Source organism: Pseudopodoces humilis, chromosome 21 (genome assembly GCF_049639895.1).
Source record: "Pseudopodoces humilis isolate 2021_Gansu_Grassland_sample_001 chromosome 21, ASM4963989v1, whole genome shotgun sequence".
NCBI classification, from domain to species: domain Eukaryota; kingdom Metazoa; phylum Chordata; class Aves; order Passeriformes; family Paridae; genus Pseudopodoces; species Pseudopodoces humilis.
Window position 1 is genome coordinate 4238090 of NC_142220.1, and position 23349 is coordinate 4261438.

The 23349-nt window shown below is 40.6% G+C and overlaps 2 protein-coding genes across 2 annotated transcripts; one reads left to right on the plus strand and one right to left on the minus strand.

Annotated features, from left to right (window-relative positions):
• Positions 1 to 307: 307 nt before the first annotated feature.
• Positions 308 to 15650, minus strand: DGKE (diacylglycerol kinase epsilon). Its single transcript, XM_005526846.3, has 11 exons — positions 15020 to 15650; positions 13257 to 13416; positions 12666 to 12776; positions 11594 to 11737; positions 9719 to 9876; positions 9377 to 9428; positions 9112 to 9225; positions 8547 to 8618; positions 7897 to 8024; positions 6845 to 6956; positions 308 to 6491 (listed from the first exon to the last, which is right to left on the minus strand). The coding sequence occupies exons 1-11, from the start codon at positions 15463 to 15465 to the stop codon at positions 6333 to 6335; spliced, it is 1656 nt and encodes a 551-aa protein (XP_005526903.2). The 5' UTR covers positions 15466 to 15650; the 3' UTR covers positions 308 to 6332.
• Positions 15651 to 17466: 1816 nt separating this feature from the next.
• C21H17orf67 (chromosome 21 C17orf67 homolog) lies at positions 17467 to 21972 on the plus strand. The gene is made up of 3 exons (XM_005526700.2): positions 17467 to 17661; positions 18327 to 18427; positions 21358 to 21972. The coding sequence occupies exons 1-3, from the start codon at positions 17607 to 17609 to the stop codon at positions 21472 to 21474; spliced, it is 273 nt and encodes a 90-aa protein (XP_005526757.1). The 5' UTR covers positions 17467 to 17606; the 3' UTR covers positions 21475 to 21972.
• The last annotated feature ends 1377 nt before the right edge of the window (positions 21973 to 23349 follow it).

A 23349-nucleotide genomic window follows, 5' to 3' on the forward strand; every position in this document is an offset into this window, starting at 1 on the left:
AACCAGGAGCAGGCAAGCAGCAGCTGACAGATCTTTGCAGGTTATCAGTGTTAGTTTTGCCTCCAAATGACATTACCATGCTGCCTACAATTTTTCCCATGTATTGAGGTTTGAGATGCTCAAATTTTGCAGCAGGAATCTCAGGCAGAAGCACGGCCACAGAGTTCAACAAAATACAACTTTGTTCTCAAAATGCCTATGCTCATCTGGCTCAGCCCTCCCAGAGCCACGCAGTCATCCTCATCCCGGGGCTGTTGCAGAGCTGAAGACTCATTTGTTTTTATGCATAGTGAGGAAAAGGGAAAACTGAGTTTAAATACTTTAATTCACACCCTTAAATCTACAGAGAAATACAGTACAAATAACAAGACAAACAGATGCATTAGGAAATTCAGTAACAGAGCCAGTGCTGTGAAAAATCTGTATTTACAAATTCGTATGAAGAATATGGGGCAGATGTTTCTCAATGGAGCCTTCTGGGAATGTAAGTCACAGAGAGAGGCCATGGTACAACCAACTCAAGTTTCCAGTTTCCCTGTGTTAATGTGAAATAACCACAGATTGGGGAAGTTCTGTGGCTCCACTGAAGCTGCAGCTTAGGCAGAACCTGACCCAAATCACACATCGTGTCCATGTAATGACTGCACCAACCATCACAAATTTTTATGAGACAAAAGCACACTTACTGTGCCTCTGCATCAAATAAAATCAGATGTGTCAGCTTTTATAACACAGACTTTTACAGGACTACCTCCTTACTCTCCCATTTCAGCCTTTCTCTTCAAAACCAAAGGAAAACCAGTTTGGGGTTTGAAAACATGGTTTGATGCCAAGGAAAAAAAAATGCCTGTTTTGATTTAAACATTTATTTTGGAGGTTCAAGATCATGCTAACTGGTTCTTTCATGGCAAGTGAGATCTCAAATACTGTACAGCTGTGAGCCGTGGGGTTTGCTCTGGGGTTTTGCTCTCTGAGGGACAAGAATGGTGCAGACAGTGTCTGGTTATGTTTGGCAATAAATACAGATCTCAAACTACACCATAAGGAAACAACTGATCTGCCAAGAGCCCACTGATCACTCCTTTCTTACTGCTCGGTGGGAAATAAAAAAATACTGATTCCCAAATGACAATTTTCTCAATTGAAAATTGCCTAAAATGTTATATATTCTATTTTTGGACCTATTGCTTGCACTTATAGCTCATATTTTCCTTGTTTAGTGCCACTTTAGAACATATAGACAAACACATTCAATATAAGCCCCAAATGGCAGCATTACAGCATGTGAAGCTAAAGAATATTTTTTTCTTTAGAAACTGTTAACATGCTGACATTTTCTTGTAAGCAGGTATTACTGATTTAAAGTTACAGCTCTTAAAAGCAACATTTTCACAGTATTCTGATCACTACTTAATAAGCAACTATTATACATACTGAAGTTACAAGCTACAAAAATAAAAATCCATTCTGTTTAACTACAAAAATCCTAGAAAGAGAAGATGGCTGGAGGTACTCAAAGGATTACAGCAGTTTGTAGCAGACAAAATGGCTCTTGAGGGATGTAAACCTTGAAGGTACAGAATGCAAAAACCTCACAATTTACGTTCCTACATAATCTTAAAAAGAAACCTACTTTTATGCTGAAATCTACAAACAACTTGCAATTTAAACAATGCAAAGAATTAATTACATACAGCAATAGGGGGACACAGCACAGGACACAGGGCAGTATCAGAAAGTACAAGTTTGAATACATTCATACTTTGGAACAGTTAAGGGGCAGATCCTCAGCTAAGGTCAGTCTGCACAACATGAACAGGTTATTCAAGGCATGTGGCTTTATTCCAGCTCAAAGTATCTCCCTGAGATGCCCAAAGCCTGAACTGGGTATTCAGCACTCTTAGATAACAAAATCATGGTCATGTCGTGCTTTAGAATGTGGCCTCAACATTGCTGAGATAAAGAATGTGTAAATTCTCTCCATTTACTTAATTTCTCCAGGAAGTGGTCTCTGCTGCCTTATCCCTGTGTTCAAGAAGCACCTCTCATTTCTCAGAACAAAACAGCATTTTTAATTAAGTGGTTGTCATAATTAAGTGGTTATCATTCAATACAATCATTTACATCCTAGTATTTTTGAATCTGAAGACAGCCTAATTTAATTCCCACTGAAGACTTCATTTTTTACTTTCCAAAAGGAAGAAAACTGCTAGTAGTCAGTAGGAAATACAGACCTAAAAAGGATTTTCAGCTAGAACACATGCAGATTTTTTAAGTGTCCTGCTCTTCCCCACAGACTAACTGGGTTACAGTGCCACTCTACCAAAAGCATTTGTCGCCAAGTAAAAACTACTTTAACACTGCTGCCATTGTGCTGATCACAGCTGAAGGTGCAGTGCTTTTCTATTTAAAGTGAGATACAGTAACACACACTGTAAAAGCTTCAGTACAATGTAGCACAGAACCAGAAGGAATTGGGCAGACTGAAACCAAACCCTTTAAGGATGAGTTCTCAGAACCTGTGGAGAAAAGGGACGCTCCTCCCCGGCAGCAATGAGAACAAAGATTGTACTTTCAGTACAGGCCAGGGAGCCTTTGGAGTCCTGGTGGTGCTGGTGACTGGAAAAGCCAACCAGGTGAGTCTCTGGGCCAGGAACAGCTATGTGAAGCCATTCCAATTTTCTTGTCTGCCTTTGACAGGAGGTTCTGTGCACATAAGAATACCCAGCACATCCTCTCAATGTGAGTAAACAAGTGCAATGTGAGCCAGGCAAAGAGCTGACCCACAGAAAGGCTCTCGATGCAGATTTATGCTTTCTGTGTTGCCCATCACAGGATTGAGAACCTACAGTAAAGAAAGTTATCAGAATCTGACCAAACTTCAGTTAAGCTACTGGGTGCAGCAATACAACTCAAAAATAAACTATGAACTCACTTCTAAGTGCCTGACAATCCATGTTATTGTTTACCCTGTACATTTTACACAAAGCTTTAAAATATGAAGACTGACAGAAGAAACAATTTGTAATTTGACTTTTTGAAGTATTGTTTTCTCTGTTTTTCTAATGTTTATTATTAACAGGATAAGGGGAAACCCTTCAGTGCAGGACAGGAGCTCCAGCTGCAGAGTCCCCTCTCCCAGATTGAGAATATACTGTGGGGATTTCCAGGGTTCCAATCTACAAGGAGTAACTCCTTGGATGGAGCAGCTGTTTGAAGTGGTGCTCTAAGCACCTACAACATTTTAAAAGCATGGAGCGGTTTACATTTCCAATGCACACCACAGCACTGGGCAGCTACAGCTCTGTTACAAATTGGCCAAGTCCATTCCTGCTGCCAGACAACCTGACAACAAACTTGCCATAAAACTGCAAACAGCTCCAGCAAGGTCATTCAAAACAGGCTTTAAACCAATTAGCAACACACCAGAAAGGAGGATACATTGATATCAAAGAACAGCTGGAAACAGCAAGGCTTCCCACAGATGCCAGAGCTAACTATGTTTTACAAGACCTTTTTTTTTGCCACGTGTATAACAGCTACAGTCACAATGGACACTTGAACCTTACAGAATGTTCTCTAAACCATAAGTACAATTTCACAAGGTTTCCCCATAGCCATCATTGCCACTTTGCTGCCATCACTTACAGTCCATGGGTGAGACACAAACTTCTTCACTTCCAAAATCACGACCATTTATCAGGGGTTTTCCCAAATGAGCATCCAGTTAGATGCTACTTTCACTTTGTTTCTCCAGCAGGAATGATGGACTTACCTTCCCCAGAGGATTTCACACATGTTGGACTGGACTCCTGGCAGCTGCAGTGAGAGGGAGCACAAACAGCCCCCACTGGGGCACAAGTGGAGAAACCCATCCACCCCTCACCTGTGTTAACAACAGGGAGACTTCCAACCTTGGCATCAATTATTTCTTTTCTAGATGTCAGGAGTCAAAAGAGTGAAGATTTTTAACAATTAAAGGTTCTTGGGCTATAAACCAATTTGAATAATCATCTGATCAACTTCAGGAAAGACTAAACTGCATTATGAATAGTTTAAAGTAGCCACTGGTGTAATTTCAAATACTGCTTTTCAGAGCACATACCCTGCTTTTCCAGAGATTCCTCATTTGTTTGTAAACAACAGTTACATAAGAACTACAGCTTAGAACTTAAATACTTCTAAGATGCTGATGGTTACAACTTATAAAAAAAATAATAACTTAACTGGTAAGATTTTTGAAGCTAATAAAAATTGAAACTCATAACTAAAAAAAAGGCAATGGATTAATCTAGCTTTAGATTAATCTAAATAGTATACTCAGGGTGTTTTAAACACTTTTTACATATATTTTACTATTACTTTTCATCTATATTTACATACAATAAAATAATTAAAGTGAGGTGTATAAGGCTAATGAATATGGAATTTACAAATGGCTTCCATTTTACAGTTCATTACACTCTAATCACATTTTCAGACTGCTATAAATTCACTGAGAATCAGTAGTATTGAAGATCTAATACATACACTTTCTACAAGGAATACCATCAAGTTAAAAATGCTTTCCAAAGAGGATTACAGTTGAAGGTTTTAAAAATACTGACTCTGCCAAGTTTCAATAAATTATTTTAAAATATAAATAGATTGTTCACTGTTAATGCGAACATCATTTTACAGGTTTTTGAAAAACAGTTTCATTTAAAAAAACCTAGAAACACAGCCTACTTTACCCAATGGTATCATTTTTCAGTCAGTGTAAAGAAAAAAAAATAATTAAAAATTGGGGGATCATGACAAAAGCAGCAACATTCAAAGTTCAGACCAAAGCTCTCACTTTCTTATGATTTTGGCTTACACAGGATAAATTCTCTTCTTACTTGGAAGAGCACGTTCAGTAACTAAACTGAATTTACTCAGTGAGACATTTTAAACCTCAACTCAGTCTTCACTTCCTGCAGGCTTAAAATTCTTATAAAAAAACCCCCAGGAATAAGATCTTTTACTTTTGTTAACCATGAAAATGTTTTCACCTGAGAAGCTTTTAACCTGAGAAGCTTCAGATATGCCAAGCTGACATTCCCTGTGTACTGTTGTAGGTGTTCTGAATCTCCACTATCAGGATCAACCACTAATCTTTTTCCCCACTTTATATTCATAAGGGAAATAAGGGTAACCAACAAGGTATCTCTGACCCTCTAAGAACCAGTCAGAAAACAAGTGCTTCCATGCTTTTTTTCCACAATCAAATTATACACATGAATGCCACTTATGCAAACTTAGTTCTCAACCTCCACACATAAAATTGAAAGTTAACTTTCAATTAATTAATTATTTTCCAGTTACTACTGCTCATTCTCAAGTAATTATGAGCCATGCTCTTTAACAAGTTTTTTAAAAAATACTCCACATTTGCCAGTCATCCTTATTTCTTTAAAACCCTTTCATCTAAACAGCTAAAAAAGATGCTCCTTTGTCCAAGTTTTCCTCCAAAAAAGCCTCCCCAGGAACTATGATGTTGCTATTTACAGAATCTAGAATTAGTCTCTCACTGAACTGAAGCAAAGTCAAGTCACAGGATCATTCAGTGCAAGTCATGGTACAAATACTTTGAGTTGTATGTTGGGGACTCAAGACCTCAGGGTACTTTTTGGCTTACAAAGCCACTGAAAAAGGTAATTTCCTAAATAACATTTCCAGAAACCTTTGGTCCAAAAGCAATTTTCTTGCTGAGTACCTTCCCCAGAGCTCCCAGATCCTCTACTCTCTCAGTGAAGCTTATTAGAAATGCACTGCACAAGCAGGTGCACAGAGTTACTGCTCTTGCTCCCAAGCAGAGATGGCAGCCAGGACCAGGCTGCTGTCAGAACATCAACCTATATTCTGCCTGGTCAGTTTTCTGCTCTGGAACTGTTCTGGGGCAGCTGGAAGCAGGTCAAACCCCCCAGCTGCTCCCCTTTCCAAGGGTGTGAAACATCTCTCTGAAACACTGTAGTATGTATGTGCTGAAGACCTGATTCCACAGTGAGGAAGGGTTGCAGCATCTGTCCCCTTTTCAGCCAATAGAGGAACACACTCCAGCTGGAAAGGCTGGAGGGCATCCCCACCAACCTAAAAGCAAACCAGTTGTGGTAATTCAGCTGTGAAAGTTTCCATGAGTGCAAAAGCATGGCTTTTTCCTCAGCTCTAGTTCATTTACAAGTATGAACCTTAGTGCATAAACCTCAACCTAGATTAAACACGGGTGTCCTAATGAGCTGAAGCTCCTCGCTGCCGCAAGTGAAATTCCACAAAATCTCCAGGTCTTTATCCACCTGCTCCCTCCTGTGGTGTTACTCTGACAGGCTGGAGGCATCATCATCATCTGTCTGCTCCCCTGAGTGGTACAGCATCAGAGCGTGGGTCTTGTGAGTGATGGTGACAGTGCAGGGCCCCTGTGCCCAGGGCTCCCCATCCACCTGCATCGGCATCTTGGAGCTCTTCAGGATCAGCTGGTACCAAACACAACAACACAATCACAGCAGTTCCAAGGGGCTCTGAAATCACCTCCTACAACTGCAATACACATTCACAGCCTGGCCAGGGAGGAACTGTGGGCGGCACTCACAGGCCAGCAACCACAGCAACAGAGGTCTGTGTGTTATGACGTAATTCATTTTTACTAAGCAAGAGAAATATCCATATCAACTGCAAACTGCAACTTCAGATCTGATTCAAGCAGTTGAGTGCTTGAGAGTCTATATTTTTTGTAATTTTATTTTTTAAAAAATTTTATTGTATTTTTATTGTAATTTTTTGTGTATTAAAAAAAATTTAAGAGAACAGGTCCCTAAGCAGCACTTACCCTCACTGTGTGTGCCTGCCCCAGGCGAACAGGATTTGCCAGTTTCACCTGGATCTGGGCACAGTGGAAAGAACCATGAACACCAACAACTTCCAGAAGTCCATCATCATGTCTATGAAATAAAAAATTAGACCCTTTTCAGTGATGCTGATGAGCTCCAGCACATCTGCCCAAATACTACAGTCCTTTTATTGCTATTCCTAGAGAGAAGACAAATGTTGTGCTACCAATAAGTTTATGTATTTGTGCTGGAGAACAAATCACACTGAACAGCAAAGAAAGCCATCAAACCCCACAGCTATGGAGCAATTCATCAGCCAGCACACTCTAGCTGGCCTCTGGAAATCATGGATGTATGACTTTCCAAGGCTCACTGTGCACATTTAAGGCCCACAGGGGATTTATTTTCCATAAACTTGTACCATTTTCTGTCTTTTTACTCAGATATTCATCCAAAGGAATGTCTTTTAATAGCCTAATTTTTTAGATTTGGGTAAAGGACCTTGCCCAAGTATTTTTTAGAAATTCAGGATTGTAAGCCTTGTAACAGAACTATGGGTGTATTTACATAGATGGTTTCTGAAAAAGGAAGTCACAACAGGGTTATTATAATAATTACAATAATAATAATAATTAATAATAATTTAAAATTATTTTTCTCTTTGGTATTGCTCCCAACATGGGAGTCAAAATTTTTGACATGTTTTGTTTTTACTTTCCATTTTAACCTCTAATGAGATGTGGTATTTTAGATTATGAAATAGATCTATCTTCTACTTTTTGAAGGCTCACTTTATTGTTAATAGCCTCTCCAATACCACTGCTGTCTGTCATGCCAGACATTTTAAGAAAGTCTTAAAACACCCTTGATGTGTAGGATGCCTTTACTCCAAGTCTCTAGTTCAAGGAAAATAAACAAATGTAAGATAGCCTGTCCCAAGGAACCCTTCTGACCTGCAGATAAGCCTGGCTACATAAGCACAGTCTGAGGGAATTTCTTACACTGCAAGAACTGTTAAAGGAAAAAACAAAGCAAAAATTGCCCTCTGTACCTTGCCAAAGGATAAGGTTCATCCCCCATTCCTTCCCAGAGCCTGCAGCCACCTCCCCAGTATCCAATATTCAGCACAATGATGCCTTCCAAATTGGGCAACTCAATCCTCTCACCGTCCAACTCTAGCTTTAAAAGACAAGCAGAAGTTAATTACTGTGCATCACATTCTGTACTTCAACAGAACATATTCACTTTATGCATTTAATAGGCTTCCACTTAAAGAAAAATTGGCCCTGTACCAAGAGAATTTGTTTTCTTTCCATATTTAAAAAAAAAAAATCCCTCTGATTTCACAAGATATCCTGAGCTGTAGTAAATTTCTGTTAATAGAGAAAAGAAAAAAAGGAACTCTCACTTATGTAAGACTCTGGTGCTATGGCAAATTATAGCTGAATATCAGTGCTTGCACTCAAAGAACTGAGTCAAGGCCAGAAAAAAAGTTAGGAATTTTCAGTAAACCCAAAGACATTAATTCCATGAAGTAAGATGCAGACAGCAAAAGGAACACAAAAACACTCCAAGGCCATAGCCACCCTTACACTAATATCATTAAGTAAATATTGTAAAGAGCAAAGCTTCTTTTCTTTCACAATGTAGGTGTTTACATTCCACTGACTGTCCAGAGAATAAGCAAGTTAAAAGACTTACCTCAACCTTTTTGTTAAGATCTTTACATTCTTGTACTAAGCAGTCTTTGGTTCCATAAAAAAAATAAACAGCCTACAAAATAAGGAAACCCCAAACAAAACAGGGAGAAAAGAAAACATTGTTAGAAAAAGACAACACACAGGAAGACTATTTGAAATATTTATGTATAGTTATGGCTGTGCAAACCTTATCTAAAATATATACATAATATATTTGCACATTCTTAAACTAAACCTTCCTCATGAGATGAGCTACAACTTGTGTAAGAAACTAGATTTCCACTTGAAAAGGAAATAAGCACTTGACTCATGAAGTTTCAAAGCAAATGAGAAATTCTGAGTAAAAACTGATCAAACTGCAAATTCTATAAGCAAACAGAGGCAAGGCAGAAAACTCATGAGTGGGCTGCAAGCATATTTTACCTGTGGAATCCCCTCCCTAAGAAAAATTAATTCAAACTCTTAAAGTGGCAGCAAGGAAGTAGTGGTAAAGGAATGTGAACCTAAAAATAGCATGAAGTCAAATCAACAACTCCAAGGAGGAAATATCAGTTTACCAAACACACCTTATTGATGATTCTGCTGGAAAACAGAGAGGGAGTCTTCTCACGATGGGCATGGAAATTTAAAGCCATAAGAGCATCAGGTCCTACAGAGAAGTAGTTGTTCATTGTGAATACCTGTAAGACAGAACTTTCAATTATGCCTTATTAAATATCATAATTAGGGTTTAAAATTCAGAGTGTTTAACAGGAAGTTGATAACAACAACAAAAAATTTATAAACATACAGGTATTCCATAGAATTCATATTTATACTTGCAAACCATACCTTTGGTTTCCTTAAGCTGTAGTATCCTTTGTTTGTTACTTGAACCTTCCATCTGAAAAACAAGAGCTGGTACTTAGACTTGTGGCAGACAGCCCTCAGTATCAAAGCTGTGGCTAGGAATCTCATATCTATACCGAGATTAAGGCAAAATATTCAAATTTAGTTAAATTACGGAGACGTTAAGGACTGTAGAACAATTAAAAGACTAAATTCAGGGCTCAGTTACGTTGTAGTTCCTTCCAGCAATACTTGAATTTAAGTAAAGAAATGGCTGCAGTGGACCACCAGCAGAGCTACAGCAGTGCTTGGTTCTATACATTTTATCTTTTCACTGTTCCTTACCTGTCTAGTTTGATTCCATCTGCCTCCATGACATTTCGTAAGATCTGCTCTACAGAGACTTCTCCAGCATAACCTGCACCCCAGCCCAGTGTATTTGACAGGTCATTCCCCGTTCCCAGAGGTAAAACTGCAACTTGTGGAATATATTGTTCTTGCCCCTAGGATACAAAAACACTGCATATTAGCTCCTGCACTCATTGTCTCCCTTCCATCCCCAAATGTTCAGATTAGATAAATTCACCTTCCCAGCAGCCTGTTATACAAAGCAGAGCTCTGGGGCTGGCACAGCAGGTGGCACACTGAACTACTTACCCAGGCATAATGTAAAGGAAGGAAATGTTAAACTATTGTGAGAAAGAAAGAGAATACAAACACAACATGGGAACAGAGCATTAGGAGTACTGAAGAGACCATTCCTTCCCAGGAATGATGCTTTGGATCTGGGAAGTGACATGAACACTGAGAGATGTAACACACAAGGCTGTGAACTGCAACAAGACACCAAAATGCTCCTGCAAGACTGAGGTGAGGTTAGGTCTAAACAACAGATGCAGAATACCAGTGTTCAACCCCATACAGAAATACAGATACTCAAAGGAGCAAAGTCAAGTGTCTCAGTTTCAGACTGTCACCTACAGATGGAGCAGGTGATGATCAGCTCTGCCAAGCACAGAGTGACAGCAACTGTTAAGAACAGCCACCCTAGCAAAGGGCTTGGCTCTCCTCACCACAGAAGGGTGAACAATTATTTCAGCTGTACTATGGCCTTTGCAATTCAGCCGTGAAAAGCACTTGCAGTAAATTGGCACTTTGGTTACTGTTTTTTCTAGAAAGGTTATCAGCCAAGTAACCTGTATTTGAGAGTCAAGATAAATGGAGCAAATAACCTACTGCTGATAAGAAAAAGGTTTTGCTGATAAATCTCTATGGTATTTTATCTAATACCAATAACTCAATTTGAACAGAACAAAGAAAAACCCAGATTTCATCAACGATGTCAGCTCTGAGAGACGATATATCAAGTCCCCAGGACCACACAACCATATACTTACATTCATTAACCTTTATAGTTACTTTATTTCTACTTTATCAGCACACAATAATTCTCAAAGAGGTTGTTGGACTGTGCATGATGTTGTAATAATGGCCTTTAGCTACAACGTTTTATGTATTAACAAGAAACCTGTCGTAAAAATCCACAAAAACTTTGATATAAAAACTTTCTGCCTTTCAGCACTAGAGAAAAAGTTTATTAGGTAAAGCACTAAAGTCTTGTAATTATTTTCCATTCTTAATTTTCTCAGGAGTTCTTAGGAGCATCTCATAAATGAGAATATCTTCCATTTCAAATCAACAGTAAACACAGCTTATTTTTTCCTCCTCTACTTGCTAACAGGCAAAGCTGCAGAGAGACAGACTTCAGAAGATATGACAAGGAGGAGAAGCACTCATGCACTGGCAACATAACTAGCAGAGATGGAAAAACGATGAGGTTCTTTTAAAAGATTGAGTGGGCTGGAGAAGGGAGCAGTCAGAGCACACTAACCAATATTAGCAATGCCATTTATGACAATATAAATCTGTTCAAAGAGGAAATAACAATGCAGAAAATATCCTGCAGCTTGTTCTCTTATTTTGCAGAAAAGAACTACTATCAATATAATTTAAAATCTAAAGTGCTCCTATTTTTCCTGAACTATAAGGAATCATAAGATGCATTTCCCAAACCCCTCCCCAACATGAATAAGCAATTATGCAAATATTCCTCTGTAAGTCTAGTCGGAAAGATGAAGGCAATAAATGCAGGTAAGAGATGAGGAGTAGAACTTTAGCAGCTTCAAAACTAATTTCACCTTTAAATTGAAAACATCATACCTTTATCTTCATTTCATCAATTGCATCCAGGACCCAGCCCACTGTGCCATCCCCACCACAGACCAGAACCCTGACAGCATTGCAAGGCAGCCAAGTGCAGAGCTGCAGAGCTTTAGCAGGTGCAATTTTGCTGAGATCAAAAACCTAGAAAAATGGAAAATAAAGAATTCTCTAAGTTCACAGAACATGACTCAGGATTTTCCTCACAGATAAACAAATTCAAGAAGTTAACTCAAATGCAAAACAAAGATTCTCCATTTGCAGCATTACATTAGCAAATGAGATGTCCTGACTTTCATAAGTAGGATTTGTTTCCCAAATTCACAATAGAGCTCCAGCCGCCTCCCTAGGATTAAATGACACTGATAAACTGAGCTGACAGAGTCCTTGGAAAAGTCTGTATCTAGAAGCATGAAGATCAATTCTGTAAAGATGAAAGACTTCAGATAAAAGTAATTTTAAAATACTCAGCAAACAAAGAGGTTTATTCTTGAAAGCCTTACTGGGATGCATTTAAAACAAACACACAGTGATTTCTCTTAGGCTGTATTTTACAGCTGGGTTTTGAACTTCAAAGGAAGAGTATTAAGGTGCAGGCAGGAAATCCAAGGAACTGCTGCCTGCCTTACGTCAACATCCTGAGCCATCCCAGCGGATTTTAAGGGGAAAACAACTACACAAAGCAAAACTGTCCAGGCTGACATTTGCACAAATAAAATGAGAATTTAAACAAACACAGGTTTCCTAAAAAGAAAATTTAAATAGTTCATTTTCTAAAAAAGTTACACTGTTTCAAAAGTCTGATACTTCTCATTAACTAAATTACTGCATGTATTACTGTAAGCAAAAAAACTGGACTGGTGTTAGAATCCTAAGAAACTTGGGGCTGGGGGAAGCCTCTGCACTTTTTATTGCTCTCTGTGAAACTGTTGCTTTCGAAAAGAATAAACTGCATGAATTTGTTTCCTTTACTGATCTTCCACACAAGATCCTATTGCCATTGCATAAGCAAAGTGCTATCTATCCTAATCTAAACCTTGGCTTTATTATGGTGGCTTTGCACTGTAAATACCTGAACAGGGTTCAGCAGCATTTTAAATTCTCCTAGTAAAATTTCACCCATGTTGTTTCCACTGCGAGTATTAGCCAGCACCATCACTGGCATCCTGCAGTAAGGGACCACCTGCAAAAGGCAGAAACAGTCAGTCACACAAAAACTGCATGTCTGAAAATATTTGCAGCCTTGCTCCGAGCCCTATCCCCTGCAAGTGCTGAAATATTACCAGTTAGTCTGAAGTAGCCAAAACACAAACAAATACTTCTGAACACCAAGGCTGAAGATTCTGCAGTGCCCAGGACAACAAATACTACAATGTTATGAACAAGGTAGTAAAAAACTCACAAAACATTCAAAGAAGTAAGGTAGACAAATTTCAGTATTTTGGAATAAAAAATCCACATCTGCTTATGCTTCAACAACCAGATTAGTAAAATGACAAACACCTCTGAATTAACACAGCAAGTACTTAATATATCTTGAAACATTTACCTGACAGTTGCTAATATGACAATGCATTGAGTTCAAAATTTCAAGGTCTCTCTGTGGGTTTATTTGGTTGGGTTTTTTGGTATATTCTAAACCAAAGAAACAGTAGGTCATTACCTTTTCATAACTGGTTCTTTTCTCTTTACGCATCTGGTTAATTGCAGACAAATAGTAGGGTGGAATAATTAAGTCTTTGAATTCTCCAAATGTACAATCCTCAGTCCTCAAAGAATCCACCATGCATTCATCATGCACAATGTACTGACACCACACACATCTAGAAAAAAAGACCAAAAAACATGAAAAGAATTGTCAAATGGGCACATGCATTTTGCTCATTTATTTTAGACTTTTGTCAAAATGTTTATGTTTACATGCACCATTATAAGTATTACAGGGAGAACCATGCATTCCCTGGAACCCTATGTATTGGCTATAGAAAATTACATAAATTGATCATTTGCTTGCAGGTTTAGGAAAGTATTTGAATTCTGCTAGGAAAAAAATTCAACAGTTTTAAATTAATTCAGTTATTTTTAATTAAAAAAAAATAGGTGCTTTAAATATGCTCCTGTTTGCAATCTTAACAGTTACACTGAAAGGCTGTAAAAGAACCTGAACTCCTGTCCATCCTTAAAGAGCACAGATAAAAAACAGTGGACCTCAATTGAATAAATGTTTCTAGTCATGAATTAATGCATTCCTTAAGATTGATACTATCCCTTTAAGCCTGAAACCTAAAAGGTTACACTGAACTGTACAAGGCTGATGTGATTTAGTTATGCAAAACTGCTTTGCTTTATGACCTATTCTAAAAGCTGTTCTGGAAAACAGACTAGAACAAGAGGAAATACTGCAATATCCACTTCCAGCCTCTGCAGAATGTTAATCCCCGTTTGCTACATCCAAAGCTTTGATTTAAGCAGCTGGGAAAGCTATTTTTGGAGTCCTCCTGACTAATCCAACACTCAGCTAGAGAAGCAATGACACTTGCCCTACACTGTGACTCTCTTTTCCTCTTCTTCCTTTCCCCTTTGCCTCTAAATTCCTGCCCTTCCCTCCTCTCCTACACACACTCTCAAGGTTTTGTTTCTAATAATGTACTCTTTTACTCTGTAGTACTTACAAAGCTTTTTGCCACTACCACACAGAAGCAAAGCAAAAGCTGTCAGAATCTAGGCTAAGAAGATTATACCGTTTGAGTAGGCTGAAGTAACACACCAGGGCACCTATCACTGCATTTGTGCATTTTGGCACAACTTTGCAAGCAACCTTACTAATGACAGTGTAAGTCCATTTAATGGTTCATCGTGTTTTTAAAACACTCTTACTAAAACCCTTAACAATAAGCAGTAGCTTATAAAACTTCTCTTTAGCTTTTTTGAGCACCCTTAAGAATACACTTGAAACCTCTACAGGACATTGTTCTCCTTATACTGAGCAGGGGCCAATTTTGAGATGCACACATTGGTTCTCTGAACTGTGAGCTGTGCCAGTCAAATTGTTCAGGCTATCCACTGTACAACTGACAAATTTACTAGAAACTTATTAATCTGTCATCCCCCAAAATACAAACTCCCTTGGACGCTGAGAGTCCCTTGTATGTAATTATACAGCAGCCTGCACATCATGCTGGAGTAATGCAATTAAGAGAACGAGTGGACGTGAGATGCAATGCCACACTCTCAATCTATGACTCACAAGCATCTATTTTAATTTTTAATTTTAGGTTCTTTGAAGTTGTTGTTTTTTTTTTTAGCAGTATCTTATCTGACTACTGCAGGATCTCCTTTGGGGTGTGGTCTCCCAGCAACCCTGTGGAAAACACAACACTGACACGGCACTGGACGCGCTCCTACAGCCAGACTGCCCTGCAGTACCTATAGTCGCAGAGCTTGGGCTGCGTGCCGCACTGCTGTTTGCAGACGATGCAGCAGCTGCAGAGAGGGACATTGCCCCTGATCCAGTGGTGCGGCATGGAGCTGGGGGCTCCCGCGGTGCTCCTCATCATGATCTCCTTGCAGAGGAAGAGCTGGTCCGCTTTCTTAAGGCAGCTCTCGCAGACGCGCAGCCCGCAGCAGTCGCAGAAGGCGCCGCGCAGGATGTGCTGGGCGCACACGCAGCAGTACGAGGGCTGCCCGAAGAGGTCCGTGTAGCGCCAGTCGTGCTCGCTCTTGCGGAAGATGTCCCGGATCAGCAGCTGCCGCCGGGACCGCTGGAAGCTGCACCACGCCGTGATGAGCACGGGCAGGAGCACGGAGAACAGGGTCCACACGGCCAGGCGCCAGTCGGCCACGGCCCAGGAGGCATCGTCCGAGCCCTCCATCCCTGCGCCTCCCCGGCCTAACCCCTCGCACCCCTCGGGCAGGCGGCGGGGCGAGCCCCGGAGCGGCCCCTTCGCTCAGGGAGCCAAGGCGCAGCTTCGCGCACCATCTTCTAATCCCTCCTCGGGGCTCGGCACCGACCTGCGCCACATCGGGCCGACGGCAGGGGTCCGGCCGGGGCTCCTCCGCCGCCCGCCCGGGCCTTGCGCAGCGCCGGCCGCCGCCGAGCTCCTCCCGCCCGCTGCCCCCGGCGCCGGGAGGGCGCGGTCCCGGCTGTCCCTCGCCGCTGCCCCGGGCCCCTCCGCGGGGCACACGGGGCGGAGCGGACAGCGAGCCCCGCCCCCCGCCCCGCCCGGGAGCCGCCGGCGGAGCCGGGGCCGGGGCGCACGGCGGGCTCGGAGCGGCACCGCGGGATGCGCGGGGCGGCGGAAGCGGAAGCGGCGCGGGGCCGTTGCCAGGAGACGGGCGCCGCCCGCCCCCGCCTGTCGCGACAGACGGGGATGTCGCCAGTGGCGCTCAGCGGCCGCGACAGAGCCTGGCGGGGCGGGTCCGGCTCCGGCTCCCGCTCCGGCTCCGGCTCCGGCTCCGGCTCCGGCTCCGGCTCCGGCTCCGCCGGTCCCAGACCCGAGGCGAAGGCCGCGCTGTCTTGCGGCCGAGTGACCGCCGTGTTCGTGCCTTTATTGCCCAACCATAAATGTTTTCCCCCATAATTTTGTTCTGCCCTAGAATCATGGAGTCATTAAAGCTGGAAGAAGCCTTTAAGATCACTCCCTCCGACCGCACACCCGGCACTGCCACTGTAACCACTGAACCACAGCGCCCAGCCAGCATCCCAGCCAGGGATGGTGACTCCACCGCCTCCCTGGGCAGCCCTTCCCAAATATTTCCACCAAACAGTGAAAATATTTAATCCGAATCTCCCCTGTCTCATCTTGAGGCCGTTCCCCCCGCTCCTCTGTAGGCCCAGCAGAAGAGCCAGATCCCCAGCTCTCTACTACATTTCCCGTTGTTGTAGAGAGCAGTGAGGTCCCCCCGAGTCATGCCTTTGTGCCCGTATTTGTCCTCCCCATGATTGTGCTTTATTGCCCAACCATAAATGCCTCCCCCTCATAATTTTGTTCTGTCATTACGTTTGACTGTTTCCCCTGGAGCAGCTCTAAAAATAGTGGCTGCCATTAGAAACTACAGGTTTTTGCACTTTCAAAACAGTGTAGTGAGCAATGATTTAAATCTGTACAGCATATACAAAATTGATCGGATTCCAGGGTCTTGGTATCTGAAAACACTGAAAAATGCACATACTGCACAGCTGGGCAATTCTCAGGTTTCCAAGGAAATTGCTCACTTCCCTCACATAAGAGCCAATGCCGAACTCTGACTACCTATTTTATATGTTATAGTTGAAGGGATGCATTTCATGCCCTACAAATTGATGATGCTGGTACTATGTGTTCAGCATGGCACTGCCTAGAAGACCTCTGCATATTTCTCAAGGCCAAAACTACCTGATTGCAGTGACGTTTGCTAACCTACATCCTTACTTAACACTGTGCTTAGTATGCTTTATAATACTGTTTTCTCCTAACTTGTCCTGAAAGGAGGAGAATTACGTGGGTTTTCATTTGTATGGTTCTATTAATTTAATAGAAAACTGCCATGTTTCTCAGCAGTCATAAGTTTGCTTTGCTAGAGTTAAACCCCTTTAGTAAGTACTTCTCTGCTGGAGCAAAGTTAGAGACAATTCTTTGAAGAGGGGCCCCTTTGCAGCTGCCTCTGAGATTAATAGTACTGGGCTTTTAAAAAACAATAGTTTAACTTGGGCACCAAAAACCTTTGCTTGCCATGCTAAATATAAGGGGTTAGGTTTTATTTTCACAAGTTTAAAATACCCAGTGTAGCTCTGAAGCCTGAGGTGGAAAAAAAAGCCTTCTATTTTCTTTCCCTCAGGAAAAGAGTTATGCAGAGAATGTGTGAGCAGATAATAGACTAATTCAAACCTTCAGACCAGATGTCTTCAGAATCATACTATCACTCAAATTAAAGCATAAACAAACATTTGTGACTGACGTAGCTCCTTCAAATAGGCAAATGCCTCGGTCAGGGTTGCTCATTTTGGGACAGACTGAGAGAAAGCAGAGTCAAAATGAAGAAGTTTCTTGTGTTTGTCTCCTTTTTGGTCCTGCTGACCACTGTTACAGGTAGGAGTTTATATCAACAAACCTCCATAAGTGTGTAGAGCTGCAGAGCATATAAGCTGTATTAGTTTGTCAACCTTCTATTTTAGTATTAATTTTTCATGTATTTTCATATATGTAACACTCAACTATTTTTATATTTCAGGCTTTCCATGATTTGATTTTTAATAATCATGATGTTGTATTTGATATTCAACTCTCTTCATTGCCACACTGTAGTCATTTCTTATAAACCCCCAAATTTTAGTTATACTTGCTTACTATTTTAATATTATTTTGCCAAGGTCCTGCAAGTAGAATGTTCAATGCAATCTCTTCTTTGCAATGTATCTAACTCACTACTTTGAAAAAAATCCTGTAAAGCAACACAGAAAAGAACAAAGAGTTGGAAGAGCAACTAATGCCAGTGGTTTGCTGGTGGTGTTATATTTTCTCATTTTACACTAACATGACTATGCGGACTTTGCTTCATACTAGTAGAACAAGAGAAAACACAAGAATAAAAATGATTTAAAATTCCACTTCTTTCTCTTGGAATGCAATATCTGCTGGGAAGGGGCTGTAATGAAAGAACACTTTGTATATAGAAAAAAAAATCAGGTTTGGAGACATTTCATTTCACAAGTGACAGATAATTTCAGAACTAATTTCTGCTGTTCTCATTTTAGACACTTCACCAATTTTGTCTGAAAAAGATGCCAAACAGATGCTGAGGACTCGTCGTGAAGAGAGACCGAGAAAAGCTGGTTTCCCTGATGAACCAATGAGGGTGATTTATGATATTTACTATTAAATTACATTAACTAAAAAAACCCAACACCAAACCCCCAAAACATTTATGTTTAGTATTAAATTTCTATTGCTTCCAGGCTATATGTTATGAATATCACCCTTTAAAGCAGCTGAATTCTTCCATGAAATATTAAAAAACCCTTTAAATTCTTTCAAATTACAGTTAAAAGCATTCTTTGAGTGCTGAGTATTGCTCAGGAAATGTTCACTTGAAGAATGAGGAGATTATTTATCATGGTTCAAAAATACCAGTCAAATTATTGAGAACAATGTGGCTTTTGAATTATAGAGATATGGATTTCATCAGCTTGTTCCTGAAAACCTAAGTAACAGGAAGTGTCTTCTGCTTACAGTATGTTCTGTACATCCATACTGCAGGCAGAGAGGAGATGGAGGTGTCAGTAGTCAGCATGGAGACTGAGGTAGTTCTCAACCAGCTTTAAAAATCACTTACTTTCATTGACTTACTTATGGATCCTACAGATAGGATGTTTTTTTATGATATTGTAAGAGTTTTTAGTTGCTGGCTTAATGCAACAGCTTTGGGTTTGCATGCAATATCTACATTTATTTCTTTCTGAACCTTATTACAACAAAAGAAAAAGAATTAAAGAGCCTTCTGTTTTCCTTGCTTTGACAAGACCTAACACATAATCCTGCACTTCTCAAGGGTACTTAAGGTGTTTTAAAACTACTGCCTATTTCTTTCCAAGGTAAATAAACTGAGCTAAAATTACATGATTCTGAAGAGGCAAAGCCCACAGAAGCCACAAACACAAAGATTGTGCATGTGACGAGCACAGGGGACTCAGTTTAGCAAGGTGCTGAACGCTTCTGGACTCCATAGGACACGAAGAGTACTACGTGCCTTGCAGGATTGTAGAAACAGCTCCTGGTTTTCCCTTTCCAGTGGGTAATATACACCAGCCAAAAAGAATCCACCTGCCCAACACTGGGTGAACACACTGTTTGTCAAAGGGGACACCACGACACACCAAAGTTGTCACAAGGATATTGCTCTGTGCTTGTTGACAACCTCGTACACTGAAAATTGCACAGCACAGCCAAAAACCAGAAGGCTGCACTGCTGCCCACAACAGTCAGGACTGGGTTGGTTTGTAAGCTGTTAAATGAGCCTTGTAGTTTTTGCAAATTAACAAGAATACAGCTCCCATCTGTGCTTACGCTTAATATACCACCACCATTAAGGGTATGTGGTAAATATAACAAATATTGAAAATAGAATAAATGAAGCAGCAGAACAGTTGGATTCAGGTAATTCCTGTAGGGCAAGAAGCTACATGCATGCATGCAATGTTGTCTAGACTAAACTAGTTTAGTTTTAGGTGGTCCTTGAGGAGCAGGGAGTTGGACTTGGGGATCCTGATGAATTCTATGATGCTGTGTGTGGGGAGGGGAGGGATTCAGGGCTAAAGAGATGTTGGATTTCTGACTCTGCTGCTCTGTCTTTGCAACTTTCCTAACTGTCCTACCACAGTTAGGAACAAACACTTTTTCAGAAATTCCAACCTTCTTTTATTTATTTTCTTTTATTCTTTTATCTAGAAAGCAAAGCTGACCCTCTGTAAGAAAATCCAAACATAAGAGTATGTGTTTTGCTCCCTAAATGTCAAGGTTTTCAGTAGAAAAGGAAACATCTGATGAAAAAAAACAATCCTCATTGCCTTGTGGAACGTGGAGATTTTCCACGTGAATGAGGGTGCATGGCTGGTGCATCCCTGTGCACAGCTTGTGCACAAGGACTCAAGGAGAAAAACTGATTTTGTATGGATGCTTTGTAGCAGAATGAAATGAATGCTGGGATGAACCCATCTCTCTTCATCTGTTTTAAGCAAAAGCTGTTTGTACTGGGCCAGATCATGCTGAGCTGGGGAATGTGATTTGCAATTCTTTGTGACACTCTTTGACTTCCACAGGGCTGCTTGAGTCAAAAACCTGTTCAGTTACAGACAGAAAGATCAGCCCCCTTTAATTATTAAAAAATGTAATTTATGTTATCAGCATGTTTTAAACTTACTTTGATTGAGGGCCTGCTTTTGATACTGTGGCATCTTCTCAGTCACATAGCTCTGATCTGTGCCAGTTCCTAAGGCAGTCTGGCCCCAGAGATCTGAGCCAGGTCTCTCAGTGCTGTGAGGAGAGAGAGCCCAGTGAAAGGCAGAATCCTGATGCTGGAATACTTGGCCAGTGCAAAGGGTTTAGGCTACAGCTTCCATTCCAACAGTGCCCCCTGTGCAAAGCAATGGGGGATTATTTTGAATAAATGTATATGGTCTCCACAAAGCTCATGAGCCCACTAGGACTGGAACTTTTTGAAAGTAAATTTTGAACTTGATGGAGGTCAAGTTTTTGGCACACAGCCCACTTTGATAAATTTGTTGTTGAAACCAAATCCTCTCTCTATAAATTGATATGGGAAATTCACATTATTTTATTTATCACCAGTCAGCACTGATGTGTGCTACCTACTAGAACCCTTCAGTCCTGCCACATGATCCTGCAAGGGGTTAATGTTCTTTAAACAGCAGGAACCAGTTTTCAAAAGGGGCTGTAACAGACCTATTTGTGAGAATCCTTTGTACCCTCAGGCCCAACAAAGGCTTCTGTGTTGATATGCAAATAAGAAATATGTATACAGAATTCCTAATTTATGAATATTGTTGTATAATTCTTGCTCAACACCTTTACTGATCTGGAGATGATGTCATTCATTAAATATTGCTAGGCTGGGGCAAGCTGACTAGCAACACAATTTTACTATGTTTGATTATTTTAAGGAATAAATTAATGGCTCTTAAGTCATCTGTAGAATTATCCTGGGTCTTTGACCTGACATTAGAATTGAATGATTACACAATTAAATTACCTTTTCTTTTCTTTAAATAGGAGTATATGCTTTACCTCCAGCGCTTGGAGCAGAGATCTGAAGAACAATTCCTTGAACACTGGTTGAATCCTCATTGCCTCCCACACTGCAACAGGGACCTGGTGCATCCAATTTAATGGGTTTGCCTACCCTGCAACTGATATATATATACACATGTGTTAAGGAGAACAAGATTATTCCTGCATTGGCTACGTGCTCACTGTAGAGCAGAACCTCTCTGCAGTACAGTGCAATCCTCATGATACAGCAGAACTTCCTGCTCTAAGTGGCTTGATGAGTTATAAACAACCATGTATTTTCTACCAGCAATGATTGCATGCATGAATAACTGAATTGAGGGTTTCCACAGTTTCTGAGGCAACTGATTAGTCCTAGAGTATCCTTTTAAGGGCACAGGTTTAGACTGCCTGAAGCAAAAGGAACTTGGAGGGAGAGGTCAATAGAAAATTGCAGAATACCAGCCAGCTTTCTGGGCTTTGGAGTAATCCTTAATTACAGTTTTCTAGGTTAAATAACAGTATTGCATGAAGACACAACATTTATGTCACACATTGTCTTACTGCCTGATGAGTATTTCATGCATTGTTCCATAATAAAAGCTTGAGCCAATTCCATTTGCAGATGATTTTGTTCCCTTAGTCTCCCATACTAAACTCATTGTAAGTGAGGCTCAGTTTTGTGTAGAATTAAGGAAACATCAGAGGACTTTCTAGGACCAGCAGCTGGGAAGCACTATGGTGCAAACTAATAATTGTGTAGTATCTCTGCATAATTATCCCTTCCCCTTGTAATTCTTCCAGGAGGGGCAAATGAATCCAGCCAACCCTTTCCTGCCTGAGAGCCTTTATAACTTATACCTTGGAGAAGAGTATCTTGTACAGTCAGATGGGAAACACGTGATACCTGCAAAACAACATAAAAAATTGCTTGATGGCTCTTAAATGACTGCTGTGGTCTGTAATGGCAACAGAATTAGTTATGAATGGAGCAAGATAACTTTCAGAGCTCCTCACTGCAGTCACATTTGAAACCTGAGGACTGGGAGCAAAATAAACCACAATTTTATGAATATCTATAAGATAATTAGTGCTACAGAGCTTTTGATAGACTGAAATAGATCAACAGTTTTTCTGGTATACTTTCCTTCCAGTAAAACAGCTCTCCTAGATGACTCCAAGGAAATAATTTAAATCTCAAAGCATCAAAGGCTTGCTTTCCCCTACTGCCAAGATAAATCATAGATTAAATCTACGAGTGTGAAAAAGTATAATGAGGCTGCTATTGTGTGCTTCATTCATAACTCTCTGAACAGAGAGATCTAAATTTGCATATCCCTGAGTTAAAGTCATTAGGTGAAATCCTGTCTCTGTTTTTATTTGCACAGTGAAAAATTCATTTGATGACAATTATGTCAACTTTCACCCTGTGAAAGTCAATTTTCAAGTACTTCTTTGAAATAAAAGAACTCCCACCTAGTTATACTCAGGGAAGGTTAAGAAGAAGGTTCTACTCAGTTCTTCTCAGTAACACTGAGATAATCCTAAAGCAAACATGGAACAGAGATTGTTCATTGCTTTGAAGTTTGCTTTTCCACATGAGAGTGGAAGGATCTCATGTAGGTATCTCCAATGAAAAGTTAAGTATTATTAAGTCTAATTAACAAGGAGAAAACTAGAAATATAGAAAGGTGAAGTACTTCCTGATCACTGATTCACATTCTCTGCCACTTCATAAGGGAAGGAATTATATGTAATGTTAAAAGCCTTTAGCCCACATTGGTGTCAGGCTGATGGGCAAAGGAGCCAACTCATATTTGCAGTCATGTTCAAATCAAACCCATCTCTCTTATACGTATCTACCCTTCTGTTCTGGGCTAGAACTGAAGAACCTCCTGGTCCCTCAAGGCAAGAAAAGCAGCAGACACCATAGAGGAAAGTTTGAAACATAGTGAATAAAGGGAGAATAAAAAAAGTGTGAAGGAAAGGAGAATG

Coding starts and splice junctions, on each gene's coding strand:
- C21H17orf67 (XM_005526700.2), top strand. CDS start 17,607: ATGAAGAAGTTTCTTGTGTTTGTCTCCTTTTTGGTCCTGCTGACCACT. Junction 17,662..18,326: donor CCTGCTGACCACTGTTACAG/GTAGGAGTTTAT, acceptor TTCTCATTTTAG/ACACTTCACCAATTTTGTCT. Junction 18,428..21,357: donor TCCCTGATGAACCAATGAGG/GTGATTTATGAT, acceptor TTCTTTAAATAG/GAGTATATGCTTTACCTCCA.
- DGKE (XM_005526846.3), bottom strand. CDS start 15,465: ATGGAGGGCTCGGACGATGCCTCCTGGGCCGTGGCCGACTGGCGCCTG. Junction 12,777..13,256: donor AAAGAACCAGTTATGAAAAG/GTAATGACCTAC, acceptor TGCCTTTTGCAG/GTGGTCCCTTACTGCAGGAT. Junction 9,429..9,718: donor GATGGAATCAAACTAGACAG/GTAAGGAACAGT, acceptor CTTGTTTTTCAG/ATGGAAGGTTCAAGTAACAA.